This window comes from Sinocyclocheilus rhinocerous, unplaced genomic scaffold (assembly GCF_001515625.1).
Source record: "Sinocyclocheilus rhinocerous isolate Xijiao unplaced genomic scaffold, SAMN03320098_v1.1 scaffold185, whole genome shotgun sequence".
Classification (NCBI taxonomy): domain Eukaryota; kingdom Metazoa; phylum Chordata; class Actinopteri; order Cypriniformes; family Cyprinidae; genus Sinocyclocheilus; species Sinocyclocheilus rhinocerous.
The window spans coordinates 1,021,070-1,037,447 of NW_015662163.1; the positions used below are offsets into that span (position 1 = coordinate 1,021,070).

At 34.8% G+C, this 16,378-nt stretch overlaps 1 protein-coding gene across 1 annotated transcript in view; it reads left to right on the plus strand.

The window, feature by feature from the left end:
* The window catches only part of LOC107727570 (uridine-cytidine kinase-like 1), a 26,927-nt gene that overhangs the window by 7,256 nt on the left and 3,293 nt on the right, over window positions 1-16,378 (plus strand). Inside the window, exons 3-11 of the mRNA XM_016537469.1 lie at window positions 424-530; window positions 2,971-3,042; window positions 7,665-7,854; window positions 8,183-8,244; window positions 11,267-11,286; window positions 12,675-12,773; window positions 14,405-14,498; window positions 14,737-14,799; window positions 15,406-15,528. Of these exons, the coding sequence (XP_016392955.1) occupies window positions 424-530; window positions 2,971-3,042; window positions 7,665-7,854; window positions 8,183-8,244; window positions 11,267-11,286; window positions 12,675-12,773; window positions 14,405-14,498; window positions 14,737-14,799; window positions 15,406-15,528 (830 nt within the window). The remainder of the gene's footprint in view (window positions 1-423; window positions 531-2,970; window positions 3,043-7,664; window positions 7,855-8,182; window positions 8,245-11,266; window positions 11,287-12,674; window positions 12,774-14,404; window positions 14,499-14,736; window positions 14,800-15,405; window positions 15,529-16,378) is intronic.

A 16,378-nucleotide genomic window follows, 5' to 3' on the forward strand; every position in this document is an offset into this window, starting at 1 on the left:
CACAAAGTAAACAAAGGTGTATGTTTGTAGAGTAATTTACAACAGCTTCGAACACGGCTTAACCAATCAGAATCAATGACCAGAACTATCCCTTTTATCCACCTTTTTCTTCAACGCGGAAGTAAGCCTATGGGTGAGACTTCCGGTTCATCGCCCATTTTTGCGACAAGAAAAAGGTGGATATATTATATTATGTTATTCAGTGGTTCTGAAGTAATATTGTAAATCAAATCTAAAACCTTGTTGTTATTTTTTTTAAACCTTAATAAAAAATTTATACTTTGTCTTATGTGTACATTTCTTAACCTTTCAAATGTTACTTTAACATAGCAGCAAAATTCATGATTGTTGTGAAAATAGAAGTTTGCAAATATTGACTTTTTGTGCATTTGAACAAGCTGCAGCTTCTGTTGTGTCCTGCAGGTCTGTGTGGAGGAAGTGCCTCTGGGAAAACCACCGTGGCCAATAAGATCATAGAGGCTCTTGATGTTCCTTGGGTTGTTCTGCTTTCTATGGACTCTTTCTACAAGGTACTTCACAACTGAGTTAAAGAAGACCCAGCCTGAATACATCTGCTTTAAACTTCCTGACCTTTTGAGTGAGGAATTTCACTCCAAATCCAATGACTTGTTTCATCAGTGGTATTAGGGTTGGGCGATGTCTACCAAATTGGCATCGGACGATGTCTACAGGGTTAGTATGCATGAGCCTGTATAGATGCCTTACTACCTTGTTTTCTCCTCCAGAATAAAGCTATGTAGTTTCTGCAGCCCTAGCTTTACCAAGCAAAATTGCAAAAAATAGTTTGGATGCTCGAAACATTGCGTCTCAGGGGAAATAAACCTACAAACAGTTTACTTACAGTTGTCATATGTTTTTAGCATAGAAAAATACTTCAGAGTAAAGGTCTTTGCACAGTCTGAAATTCTCGGCTGAAATTTTTGCACGTAAAAAAATAAATACGACCTCATGTCAATCATGTTTACACACTGCCTCCGAAAGTTTCGTACGTCATAAAAAAATTCGGATCGGGTTCACATTTCTGCGATTTCGCATCCGTAGCAAGCATTTTGATAGGAAAGAATGACGAATGTAAAAAAAAAAAAGAAGAAAACGCATACGAAAATTTCAGACTCACACTTTATTTTATAGTATCCTTGTTAGATCTTACATGTACTTATGTAGTAATTGTATTTATGTAATAACAATAATACCTGTGTAATAACAGTAAATTATTCATAATTACATGCAACTAACCCTAACCTTATGGTAAGTACATATTAATTAAAATTACTCATTACTTTACACTGTAACAAGGCAACTGTAAAATAAAGTGTAACCTACTTTAGCTTTAAATGTGATGCAGCAATGCAAATGTAATTACGGTGTATGTTCTAGTAATGACCTGTAATGCTTTTTTGCTGTATTAATTAAATAGACTGTTGCACAATATGGCACGAGAACATTACAATCAGATTACCATTTAATATAACTGAGAAATTGTGAACATTAACCTTTTTTTTTAATGTGAATTAATGTTAGAATAATTTACTTTCTTAACCTAATTATTATACAGTTATTATCTCTTTATAGATTTAATTTAACTCCAAAACCCAACACTTTTATAAAGCTGTCAAATTACACTCTTGCATTGTTAACTGAGAACAATGTTTATGGTTGTTTTTATTCTTTATAGGCAATTTGCAATTTCATGCCTGAGAAGAACAGTAGCAGTAACTACAGTTACTTTAGACATGGTATTTATGATTCTTTAGGAGCTGCACTGCTTTTGTTATCTTCCTAAAATTTAAGGTGCAGAATAGGGCTGCACGATTAATCGCATGCGATATTTAACGCGCATCTTATCAGTAAAGCCGGTTCTGTAATCAGCGGTAAATCTCCATCACCTGCGTGCTTTCACATTGAGCAGCATTAACTACACAGAGCCGTTGTTCACTGACGAGCTGCGCCAAACCACGTTCATATTCGCGCGATTTTTTGCGCAGCTCATCAGTGAACATATGGGGGATCTATGTGAAGTCATGAACCAGTGTTTATGTGGTTTTTACCTGATCTTTGATCAATTTTATACATTTGTAGATACATTTAATGAGACACTTGTATAATACAAATGAATATTTAAGTGTTAGTCTCTTAGCCTGAGTAACCAAGTACTCCATAAAACAAACAAATAAGCCTTATAAATTAAATAGCCCTTATTATGGATTTTTGAAAATTGTCTTCCATCCAGTGTGTAACGTAGCTGTATGTGAATGTAAACAGTCTGCAAAGTTGTAAAGCTGAAAGCACATCAGAAATAAAGTTATTTTCTTTCAAAAGAAAGAGTCGACTCTGAATCGCTTAAATGAGTAATTTAAAATTCGAATCCCCAAAATGCGCGTTAAATATCGCATGCGATTAATCGTGCAGCCCTAGTGCAGAAGGTTTTTCCTCTGTTTTTAAATGGGTTGTAATGTTAATGAGCGATAAAGGGAGATCTCTGGCGTATACAGGCCACTCGTGCTGCTGATCAATACCGAATGAGTGGCCATTGACGGGAAGCCTCATGGTAGTGCATCTGTCTTAATGGGATCATGACACCATCAGGGTTCCCCTCATTCTGAAGCAGGGGAGCATGGAGGAAATGCATCACCACACACTTCCACAGTCTCTACCTACACTGCCTCAGTTTATTAACATCATATTTGAAGTGGAAAATAGTATAAGGCATTTTCTTGGCACTTTGTGTACATTATTTTTGTGTAATTTAAAGAGAGTTTTTTTTTATTTTTTTTACAGAAATTCTTTATGCTATAATTAATGAATTAATTGACTATTTCAGTAATGCATTTGTACTTTTTCTGATAATTCATTATTTTATTTTAGATTAGACTGTAACATCACATTTTCATATGTGTTTTTTTTTTTCCCTAGTCCTTTACTGTTCTCTGTTTATGTTCCTCTCTTCAGAAAACTGTCTATGGGGCCAACGTTGTGATATTTGAGGGAATCTTGGCTTTTGCCAACAAGGAGCTTTTAAAGGTAAGCCTCATATTGTCACACTGGACATTATATAAAAGTCTCAGCTGCCACCTTTAACTGTGGTTTATAATACCACAAAGGGCTTTCAGTAAAAGATAGAAAGAGAGGAAGAATAATGGAAAGCTTCATAGCCTGAAATATAGAAGAGCATCATGGGAGTCATAAAGCAGAGAGGGAGAAATGGAGGTGTAAAAGATAAGGTCAAATGAAAAGAAAGATAGCTTTGTAATAGGGATGCACCGATACCACTTTTTCCAGTACTCGCCCAATACCGATACTTTTATTTTTGGTACTTGCCGATTATTATATTATAAAAAATTATATCTGGTCTCTGAATAATTTTTGTTTTGACTGTATATCCTTCGGTTATTGCCACACTTAATTATGGCCATTAAAATGTATTTTACAAGTTTTTGTTAACGTGTGCACTGGTGCAGAATGAGAGGGACAAGTAGTAAAGCCTAGCGCATTTTACACAGGCTGCTAGATTCACTTTCGCCAGATGTCATCAGTTTTCGTCGACTAAAACTAGACTAAAATGCTCAGACTTTTAGTTGACTAAAACTTGACTAGACTAAAAAGAGTATGAACGTGACTAAAACTAATAAACACTAAAATGACAGTTTCACACAAAGACTAAACTAAAATTAAAACAGGCCGCCAAAAACAACACTAATCGGGACCGATACCGATACCAGTATCGGTATCAGTGCATCCCTACTTTGTAATGATAGGAAGAGAAGGGAGGGAATATTGTGTATTTTATATTCCCACAGATTAGTTATGGATGCTGAATGACAATAAGATGAGAAGTACAGTCTACTAAACTTGTGCTGTAAAATAAAGAAATGCATTGCTGAAATCCAGATGGCTGTGTTCTACTGTGTCTAGACTGAAGAAAAGTGTAAAAAAAAAAAAAAGAGATCTCAGTAGCCTATATTATGGCAAATCTTACAAAAAATAGGGATTTCAATTAAAAAGTAAAATTGAAAGTATGCATGATGGTTTTTGATGTTCCCTTTATGTTGAATTTTAAAAAAATTGTCTGAGCATGATGTTACTGTATTATTACTGTATTTCTGTCATGAGATTGATTTGTTTTGGGAATTTTTAAAAAGTTTTTGAAAAAAGTTTCTATGCTCACCAGGTCTGCATTTATTTGATCAAAAATACAATAAAACAGTAATATTGTGAAATTTGATTACCAATTAAAAAAAGATATTTAAAAATATATTTTATTGTGGTGGCAAAGCTGAATTTTTAAGCAGCCATTACTCCAGTCTTCAGTGTCACATGATCCTTTAGACATCATTCTAATATGCTGATTTGGTGTTCAAGAAACGTTTTGGTTATTATCAATGTTGAAAACAGAAATCTTATAACATTATATAAAAGTCTTTTTTGACCGATTTAATGCATCCTTTCTGAATGAAAGTATTGCTTTCTTTATTAACCCCATGTTTTTTTTTTTTTTTATATTAGAAAGTAATATTGTAATGCAAAAAATCTTTTTACTTTTAAAAGTAGCCTTCATTATCTATAGGGCCTTTCGCACTGCGGGAACCTTTTCATAGTACCAGAACTAATTGTGGAACTACCCACTTTTTGGCGTTTTCGCACCGCCGGAACTGGAAGTTTTAAGTTCTTATTTTTTCTTTTGAATTTGGGGTGAAATTATCTTGGAATTTTCACATAGCCTGGTTTGTCTCTGCCGCTGAGTAATGGATCTCATTCCCACAATCCGACCACGGAGATGAGATTCCCTCTCTACTATAGCGTCTCTGTCGCTCTCATATACATGAATACTAGTTAGCTAGATAATGAGTTCCAGTTGTCTCTACTATCATTTAAGGGAACAAATGCATCTCTGGATGAAGAATAGATATGTGAAATCTTGTTCCTAAAGCCTAATCCTATTGAAACGGCACAAGAAGTCTGTCCTCTCCTTGTTCTTTTCCTCCTGCATCCTGTTGTTTTCCTCACACAATGAAGATGACTGATACTTCTCTCTCTCTAATGGTGAAGGTGAAGAGCGGCCACAGGAAGTGAATAGGCGGTGTTTATCTACACCTGCATTGATGGTTACCATTGCCGGGTTTCGATTCTTCCCTGCGCGAGGTGTCCGGAAATCTATACAATTTAAAATGGGAGTTATTGTGTACGCATTGGCTAAGCAGTTCATCCTGACGTGATTTACGAGCACCGTGCAGCAGATGTGCCGCAGAACGAATGACACTCAACAAACGGTAGACATCATTCAGCTAATGAATGGATCAGGGTTTTCCGTTTAACTCTTTCTCATTGCAGGTTTTTGTGAATACAGTGACAGCTCACCGCCGTTTTCATTTCGGGAAGAATGAGCAATGACTTCCTGTCCTTTAAAACTTGATATACACTTGACCTTTCACCCCATTCATGTGTGTTTCTTGCACACCTGCACACAAAGCCTTATAAGTTATGCCTCATCGTGTTGGCAGGGCTGCTGGCACTGCTGTTTAAGGGTGTTGGATTGTTTATCGTTACCCTGAAATGTAATGCCTTTGCCATATCATGTGGACTCACTGAATGATATCCATTTTCAGCGTCAGTGTCAGCACCAGCGGTACATCTTGGCTAGTTGGCGTCACGCTGCACTACATTGCTTTGATTGATCCTGACTTCCCCTTTGCTGAGCAGCTTTTTAAAAATGTCCTATCCGTTCGCTCCATTGAAAGATCTGATACGTGTTTTCAGTAACAGGAACCGAACCGTTGAGGAGAGACAGTAGTAGATCCTTGACTGGTTGTGTCTGCCCTGCAAGATTTCATCACTTTGGGCTGGAGAATAATGAGGGTTATTAATCAATGGTATATGCTTCTGTTGAAGTTTTTCTTTTCCCCAAAAAATATTGTAGTTAAGCAGCAAATTCTAGATGAAGAACTACACTACTTTTCTGAAGTTTGGGGCTGATGAATTTATTTATTTTTTTAAAAGTTTTTTAAAGAAGTTTCTTATGCTCACAAAGGCGAAAATGCAGTCAAAACAGTAAAATTGTGAAATATTATGTTTTAAAATATTCATTTTCTGTTTTGATGTTTTAAAATGTAATTTATGTGATGGCAAATCTGAATTTTCAGCATCATTACTTCAGTCTTCAGTGTCACATGATCCTTCAGAAGTCGTAATATGCTGATTTGCTACTCAAGAAACATTTCTTAATATTATCAATGTTGAAAAAAAGTTGTGCTGCTGATTTTTTATTTTTTTTTGGAAACGGTGATAGATTTTTTTTCTAGGTATTTGGATTAAAATAAGGTTAAAAAAAAACAGCATTTATTTTAAGCAGAAATCTTTTGTAACATAAATGTCTTTACTGTCACTTTTAAACAATTTAATACATCCTTAGCTAAATATAAGTTATAATTTTTTTTATTTAGCTACGGAACAAAATTTTAGTGACCTCAAACTTTTAAATGGTATTGTACACTACCCATAATCCTAAAGAGGAAGCTCCAGAAACCACAAAAGAACTGCAGCAGAAAAATGTGTGTGCAAGTTACAGGGTTCGTACGGGGTTTGGAAAAGTATGGAAAAAAGAAAGTAGAGTATGGAGAAGTATTTGTGTTTCCAGACTTTTGCCCCATTTAGTTTTTTTATAATAGAAAATTAAAAATTTAATGAAAATAAATGTACAAGAAGTCAAAGTCAAAAAACGACTGAATGAATTCAAGGTGCACTTTTTCATTATGCAAAATGCAGGTTATAAGCAGATTCTTTGCACTGTATTACATAGCCTCAAGGACCTTTGCAAAAATAAAAAATATACAGACTTTTGTGCGCGCATGAGAAACCATTGAACTTAGCATATAGGACAATGCACACAGAGCTACCTGTTGTGCCATCAGCCCATTTCGCGGTGTGGTTTCTTGAGCACCACAGAGTATGTGTTGAGACCTAAGGCCTTGAAATATGGCATACTGCCCTAAAAAAAGCCAAATTTGAAACGCTTTTTTACAGTACCCATCTTTTTTATAAACCCATGAACTTGGCAAATTTTATACCATCAGCCCATTTCATGTCATGGTTTCTGTGCCACCACAGAGGATGTGTTAAATTGGACATTAGGCCTTGAAATTAGAGGTACTACCATAAAAAAGCCAAATTTTGAGCAAGTAGATCTCTGTTAATTCATGTGCAACCATGTGATGCACAAAGGAAATAGGTTCTATAAAACTAGAAATTGTAATGCGTAAGCATGCACAAAATTCCCATGCACATGTGAATACTTTCTCGAAGGCAAAAAAACGTTTCTTGTGTGCAGATGACTGTACTATATACCAAATATAAAGCTGAAAATAATGCTCTATGAAAAATCTAAAGAGAGTTTTGGAAATTCGAGTCTGGAAAAGTATGGAATTTTGAAATGGAAAATGTGTAGGAACCCTGAAGTTATATATTAAGCACTTTATATTAAGCCCTTCAAAATGCACCAGATTGCACATATTTGAATGTGACATATTTGGCATTGTAATTATTAAAATATTTGTTTGTTGCAGCTCTAATGTACACTTTTTGTGTTTGTCTATCACACGTTGTCAGTTTTTGGACGTTTTGTTGTATTTCTGTTTCTGTGTGTCCTTCAGCTCCTAGACATGAAGGTGTTTGTAGACACAGACTCAGACATCCGGCTAGTCAGGCGCCTAAAGAGGGACATCACGAATAGAGGGCGTGACATTGCAGGCGTCATTAAACAGTACAACAAATTTGTCAAGCCTGCGTTTGAGCAGTACATCGAACCCACTGTGCAAGTTGCAGATATTGTGGTCCCAAGAGGTACGTGAAGTTGGAAAATGTCAAAACTGCCAAACATTTTGTGAGCTATCAGACTATTAAGCATATTTTACCGGACTGTCTGTCTTTAATGTTGTTAAGCAACGTTTATATTCAGAAATTTAATTAATAGATGATTTAAAAACGTTTCGCCCTGAAATTTTTTTTTTTCATTTCTGTATAAATAACTGACATACAGTTGTAATAGCGCTGAATGCTGGTACAGCAGTAAACAATTACTCTGAAAGCTCTAGTTTATTCAGATTTTTTCTACTCAAATTTATGGGATTATGTGCTTTATTATAACAGTCCCCTTCCGTTGTTTCTCCAGGTGGAGAAAACTTCGTAGCCTTGGATCTGATTGTTCAGCATGTTCACAGTCAGCTGGAAAAGGTATGTAATAAAAATGGCTCCTCATTCTCATCCGTTTGACACTGAGTGAGAATGATTAGTTGGCCTGTGCATAATGAAGTGCTGAGAATGGCCAACATGCATGCTGTATCCCTGCTAGATGATCCACATGCTCTTAAAACGCACAAATGTTGCATGCGTGTGCATATGAAGCCCATGCCATGGTATAAGTGTAGTTTGCCCTCTGGTGGTCATACTCTATATGTGACAATAAATATTATGTGCATTGGTTCAAACAAGAAAAGGCAAGGCCAGTAATCTTGATATGTCTATTTTACAATCCATCTTCTCCATTATAGTATTATAAAATTCATTTGCAAATGTAATTTCTGGCACAAAATATTCATAAAAAAAAATTAAGATGACATTTCCTTTGGGAATTGATTGGATCTGTATAGTCCAGCCCGATTGTGAATTTACTACTAAAAAAGTGACTAAATAGCCTATTGCCTGTTCCACTTTTTTCTTTGGAATAACATGCTCTGATGATTCAGACAATATGCTGAGAAACCAGGAGACAAGCAAATGTGTAGTCAGTTTTGATTTCATGTCGCCTACCAAGGTAATTACTAGAAAGACAAAGATGTTAACACTAATGAACGTTTGCTGAGTGACGTTCATGTGCATGCAGTGCTGACAGATGTATTCCACAAAAAGGGTTTAGTGCCTCTTTGAAATGTAATCGTTTTCTGTGCCTGGCAGGCTGAATAAAGTCATGAATTATCCTGAGGTGGAAAATGCTTTTCTGTTTTTTTACTCGATCAGTCACAGTGAGGAATGATCTTTAGAACTAATGAACCATGTGCTTTGGTGCAAAAGGTATCATGGTCTAAAGCCACAGGACCGCATTGGGTTTCTCATCACATAGGTCAGATTTGAAAGATTTTCTGTGTTAGGCCCAGTGAGTACTTTGACTGAAAAATCTGTACTGCAATTTATTTTTTATAATGATTCCTCAATTAGGGGCACTTTTTAAATTTTGTTTTGTATAACGTGTGACATGTGGGTTTTCAATATTGTGTGTGATGGTAATGATGGTATTGACATTTTTTGCTTTATGAGAGAAAAAAGATAAACCTTGGTCTTGCTAACATGACAGATTAGGTAGCAGCCAATTGCATTTGAACTTGGTTTAAGAAATTGATTAAATTAATGAAATGATAATTACTGACCAATGTATAATGCTATCTACATTATTTACTTAGTTATTTAAAATATTATCAAATGGTGCATGTATACACACATACATATTACTGTTATAACATAACAAATTATTGATGTATAAATTAATAATAAATGTATTACTTTTATAATTAATATATTCCATTTATTTATTCATTCAAAAGATTTTCCCTAATTCAAACACTTCTTTTTATTTCAATTTATTTCTTTATTATTTTATTAAAGAATCACCCCCAAAAAAACATTTTAAATTAAAAAACAAAACCTCTTGTGACTAAAGCAATGGAAAATGTATTGCAATGGAAAATTTAGTGTCTATACATGTGGTATCTAAACAACCTCAATATTCCACAGTAATACAGTGACACTGATAAAGACTTTTAAATCAGCCTGAAACATGTTCTTTTTAGTGATGGAAATATGAGAGGCATAAATGTATATTGTGTAAAACTGCAAGAATGTGATTGTATCAGGTTAAATATAGGGAGTAGCTGATAGTGCCATGAAATATTTTCCCAGTATACCATGGAGAGGGTGAGGGCTGACTGTTTGGAATGGCTTTTCTGAGTGAATATCTCATTTCATGAGTTTGTCTTTTTTTCTTTTCTTTTTTTATTCCTCTCCTCCCTATGTGTGTTTGTAATGAAATACTTGCTAAACCCTCAACCGATTGCTCTAACCATCCCAGCGTGAAATCACAGTGAGGTATGGCTGCTTTTCCCCTCATTTCCTTCCATCTCTCTTTCCTTCATTCTTTAAACCTGTGCTTCATCTCTCCTTTCTTTTCCTCAAACTTGCAGAGATGCAAATGGAGACAAAAGGAAAAGCGTAGCTCTGGCTATGGTCTACACTAAACAAATTGAATGTTAATGCTGCAGTATAAATGGATGCACAGCCCCGCCCACAATAAAATCTCATTGGTCCAAAGTCACAGCTGTAATTTAAACAGCTAATACACTACCGTTCAAAAGTTTGGGGGGTGGTATGATTTTTAATGGTAAAGTCTCTTATGCTCACCAAGGCTGCATTTATTTGATCAAAAATAAAAAACATTAATAGTGAAATAGGCTATTATTGCAATTTAAAATAACTATTTTCTGTTTTAATATGCTTATGTAATTTATTCCCGTGATGGCAAAGCTGAATTTTCAGCAGCCATTGCTCCAGTCTTCAGTGTCCTTCAGAACGCATTCTAATATGCTGATTTGGTGCATTATCAATATTAAAAACTGTTGTGCTGCTTTGATCAATGTGATGTGTCCTTGCTGAGTAAAAGTATTAATTTCTTTGAATGGCAGTGCTTGTTTTGATTTTAATTTTAATATTTTGGCCGAAATGATCTACAAAGCAAAACGTTTGAGTGGACACCTATATTAAGGACCTAAATGAATTGCACAAAATTGATGTGAAGACAGAATATGTTTATAAATTAGCTTTGCGAGCCAAAATAAACACCATAGCTTCACTGTGTACCTTTTGTCTCCACCTCCACTGTGTTATTTTGATGCTGTTGCTAACACAGGGATGGGCCTATTTCAGTGGTTTTGCTCTTCAGGTACTGTGCAGACTGTGAAATCCTCTGATAATGCATATTAGGGTCTCAGTATTGAGACATCTGTTGTCATTTTATCATTTTAGACTGGCAACAGCACCTCAGCTGAAAACCACTGACATACTACCCAGACCTGAGCTCATCTTGGCTGTGATGTGCCCGTCTGTTCTGTATAGACTTTAATGAGGTCGTGTTCTTTTCTCCCCCTCCCTCTCTCTTTTCTCTGTCTCGTCATCATTGTCTCCCAATGAACATTTATTCCTTCTTCAGAGGAAACTCCGCTGGGATATGTGAGGATAAATTCTTGCATCCTCTCGCCTTTCTTTTTTTTTTCTGTTCTGTTTTCTTCATTTTATTTGTTTATTGTTTTCAATTGGATTTATTTTTCGTTTTCTTGGATCTGTCCTCTGCAATCCTTCCTCACTTGATAAAACACGTTCTGCTCTTTTAGTATTTTTTTTTACTACTATTATTGTTTGAATTTTTTTGTTTAAAGCTTGTGTATGTTTAACTTTCAGATTGAGCTAATAACATTCACACTGTCAGTCCATCACAGTGTCCTAACCAGCATCGCCTGTGAAAAGCGACAAGACATTTTGTCCATTGCTTGGTTTTTATTTTTGTGGCCTTGCATAGGTAGAGATCTGATTGGTCCAAAATCCCTGTAATATCTTCTGATTGGTTGTCATCATGTTATGCCGAGGAGCGGTTTTGTGTTCAGTGGAGACAAAGTGCTTGTCGCGTCACACTGGTTAGGACACAGTGTCTTTCTGTATGGGATTGTGGGCTGACGTTTGGTGAAACTGTCATTAATGTAGGTTGTATACTGTAGAGGGCATTGGTGGCTCTCTCAGTCTTTGCTGAGAGACAGAGTTCTCTTTTAGAGTTCATTTAGAAGTTCCATTACCGTTCGTTCAGAGTTCCATTACCATCTTGTTGGTTTTATTTAATATCACATTATTTCACTGTTTAAAGAAATGGTTTACCCTAAAATTAGAACTGTCATTTACTCTGCCTCAAGTATGACTTTTTTTCTTTCTTCTTTGATATGCAAAAAGAGGTTTTTACAATGTGAAAAAGCATCATGTAAATCCTGCCTAACGGGTTTTTAAAAAAAAAAAAAATTTTGTGGTCTGAAAGAAAGTCATACGTTGTTTGGAATGAAATGAGTGAGTAAATGACAATTGTAATTTTTAGGTGAACAGTTTCTTTAATGCTTGTGCATCAGATCTTTGGTTGCAAAACCCTCACTTCTGTCTACTTCTAATTTAAAGGCCTGTTCACACCAAGTCTGATAGGTCACACTGATGATGCACACACTTGTATGTTGAAACTTACGATATTAACAGGTTGTCAACACATAACCCAAGTCAATATCTTATTGGTCAGGGAGGTTTGTTTTTGGGGTGAAAGTGGTTCATTTGTGTAAATTATGCAATTGTTTTATTTTAAAATGTATTTATAATGGAAATCCTGACTTGAAGTGAATGGGCCTTGACTCTACCTTGACCTGCTACCATAACACTTCAAACTCACATCAGCTCTTCAAACCATATTCGCACTGGGAAAAAGTCAAATATTGTTATATTTGTCTATTTTCCATTAACAAAAAGTTTGGTTTTGTTTGCTTGTGTGCAACTTGTGGAATGTTTACGTTTCATATCCGTGTGCTATATAGATCAGCACTGGCATCTGCCCATCAGGGTCAACCTTTACCCAAGACCCTGAGTGTCATGGAGAGCACCCCACAGGTCCGAGGAATGCACACTATTATCAGGTATGACCTCGCTGCTGTTATGAATACTTAAGTAATTTACACACACACTATTGGTGTTTTTATTGTAATATTTTATTGATTTATTTACACTAATGTTCAAAGAAAAAAATCTAAACAAGCACTATCGTGTAAAGAAAATAATTTTATTCAGCAAGGACACATTAAACTGATCAAAAGAAAATATTAAGCAGCTGTTTTCAACTTTGATAATGATAAGGAATGTCAGCATATTAGAATGATTTCTGAAGGATAATTTGACACTGATGACTGGAGTAATGGCTGTTGAAATGGCTGTTGTTATGAATACTTAAATACTTAAGTACCACACACACACTATTGTTTTTTTTTTTTACTGTAAAATTTTACTGATTTATTTCCTCTACCGCTCAGAAGTATTTAATACTTTTATTCAGCAATGATGCATTTAATTGATCAAAAATGACAGTAAAGTTCTTTAAACAAATGCTATTTTTTATACTTTCTGTTCATCAAAGAATTCTGAAAAACTGCATCATCATAACCGTTTTAACATTCATCTCAACTCAACTCAACTCAGCAATGTTACACCAGCAAGGCATAAATTACATTTTAAAGTAGAAAACAATTTTAAATTATAATAATATTTCACAATATTACAGTTTTTATTATATTTTTGATCAAATAAATGCAGGCTTGGTGACTTTTAAAACCTTAAGAACTGACCTGAAACTTGGTAGTGCATTTACTTATTTATTTTTTTCTACATTTAACACATTTACATTTTTAAAGATTCAATTTATGGTTTAATGCTTTTTTATATTAAAATATAATTGAATATAATTTATTATGAAGAAAAAAAAGATGTTTGTATATCTGTAGATGTGTATATTCACAAATAATATGTATTACAAAACACATTTTATTTTGTGTTGAACATTTTACTAAAGTAAGAATTTGCAGCTCAGTAAGTGTCGGATGTTGATTCAGTAACCACTCTGGCAGATTCAGTTCATTCTGATGGATTCAATATTTTTATGAATCTTTTTGAGTGATTCATTAAAAGAACTTGCTTATAAGAATCATGTGTTGTAAATTATACTGTACTAGTCCTGCATGTTTGATATGGACCTAACAGACAACATAATAGAAAGACGAATTGGCATAATTTCACTGTCATATCAGCACGTTAGCAAACTGCTAGCTTGCAGCTCAGATAAAAAAAATATTATTCCATTTTATAAACCAACCAACATTGCTGTAATTTCTGTTATAGAACATTAAAATTGGTCTGGATATAAAGTTTAGGTTCAAACTCAAGAATCATAATACCTGTACCCTTTAGATATACACCTTGGGTTACTCCAGTGTAGGTGTACTGTGTGTCACAAATAAATAAAGAGCAAAATTTATCAGCAAAATGGTGAATTTCCCGTTAAAATGAATGTGGCTTCAGCAGGCTGGCAACAGCTTGAGTTGTGTTTGTACTTTTTGGGCCACTGATTTGTAATTAGGTAATTAAAATAAAATAAGGATTGTTTTCTCACTTTATCTAAACTCTCAGAACAATGCTTTCTGTACAAAGTATCATACACTCTTCCAAAACACACATCACCTCCGTTGTGTATTATTGACTGTGTCCCCTGTGCCCTCAGGAATAAAGAAACCAGTCGAGATGAATTTATTTTCTATTCAAAGAGATTAATGAGGCTTCTCATAGAGCATGCCCTGTCCTTTCTGCCGCTGAAGGTGAGTGGACCGCCATTAATGACCAACTACGATTTTTTTAAACTTGATGTTACGAGCTCTGGGTATTGGTCATAATACAGTGATGCATATGAGTGTCAGGCAGCGCCCCCATGGACAAATTCAATTTTTTTAATGGTGTGAAGTGAAGCAAGTCTTCATTCTAGGTTATAGCACTTGTTTTATATAATTTTAGTAAAAAAAAATCGATCACTGATTCTTATTTGGTCTTCTCTTTTAGCCGGTGTCTGTTGAAACTCCTCAAGAAACTGTATATGAAGGGAAGAGGCTGAGTGGGAAAAGGGTTTGTTTATTGGAAGGTTAAAATGTGTTACATGCATTTGTGAAAAAATTGCTTGATCAAATTAGTTGTCTTTCTACTTAAGCCTGTATTCACCACAGAATAAAAAAAAAAAAGTTATTGCAAGTTTTTATCACAGTTTAGACTTTTTTTTTTCTCACATTTCTGCATTTGTATCTCACAATTCAGACTTTTTTCTCACAATTCTGTTTATATCTCACTATTCAGACTTTTTTCTCGCAATTTTAAGAAAAAAGAATTGCAAGATACAAATGCAGAATTCAGATTTTCTCGCAAATTCCAAGTTTACATCTAATTCAGATTTTTTCCTCTGAATTCTGAGTTTACATCTCACAATTCTGATTTTTTTTCTTTCTGCCACAAGAAAGGTAACATTTATATCACAATTTTGAGTTTTTCTCCCCTTTTTCTGAGGAAAAAGTTTGAGTAGTGAGATATAAACTCAAAATTGTGAGGGGGAAAAAGTCTGTATTGTGATTTTCACTGTATTGTGAAATTTTTTTTATTCCATGGCAGAAACACATTTCCATAGGTATCGCTATTATCTGTATGGCAGGACTTTAGGCCTCTTGTTTGTTCGTTTGATAGATTACTGGTGTGTCCATTCTACGGGCAGGAGAGACCATGGAACAGGCCTTGATGGCTGTTTGTAAGGACATTCGGCTCGGAAAGATCCTCATTCAGACTAATCATGACACAGGAGAGCCTGAGGTATCACATCTTCACCCATCCAACTGACAGAAACATCTATAAACAAGCCCTGATCCAAAAGTTGTCCATGTTGTCATGTGTCCTTGTGTTCTCAGCCTTGGTGAGACGGCACGTATGATTTACTCCTTGCCTACTAGTCAGGTCACGGTCTGTTTCACCGCTGTGCTTTGCCAAATTTGATATCTATGCCTCTTCTCAGCTAACATATAACATGTCATGATGTACATGATCAACTCAACAGCTCTGTGCTGATGGATGTCAGTTTGCAGGTATTGTTTTGTAAGAGTATTGCGAACAGCTCCCTCTAGCTGTATGTTCAGCGGTATGTACTATTATAGAATTTATTCAGAATTGTAAATTAGCTTTTAGTTTTATATTTTCAGTTTTAAGTTTTTGCAATTTCATTATGTTTATCATTGATTAGTTTTTATTAATATTACGTTTTCGCTTTAGTTTTTGGTCATTTTTAATAGTATGCTTATAGTTTTTTTTTTCAGCAAAAAATAACATGGTTTATGGCTTGGTGTTAAAATAAATATTTCTGATATTTTGTACCGATTCACTGGCGATATAAAATGACAAGTTTTGTTAATTTACAGAAATTAGTTCAGACTGTCTATTTCAGTGAAATGGTTCTCTCTCTATATGTGACCCTGGACCACAAAACCAGTCTTAAGTCGCTGGGGTATATTTTTAGCAATAGCCAAAAATACATTGTATGGGTCAAAATTATTGATTTTTCTTTTATGCCAAAAATCATTAGGATATTAAGTAAAGTATTTTGTAAATTTCCTACTGTAAATATATTAAAACGTACTTTTTGATTAGTAATATGCATTGCTAAAAACTT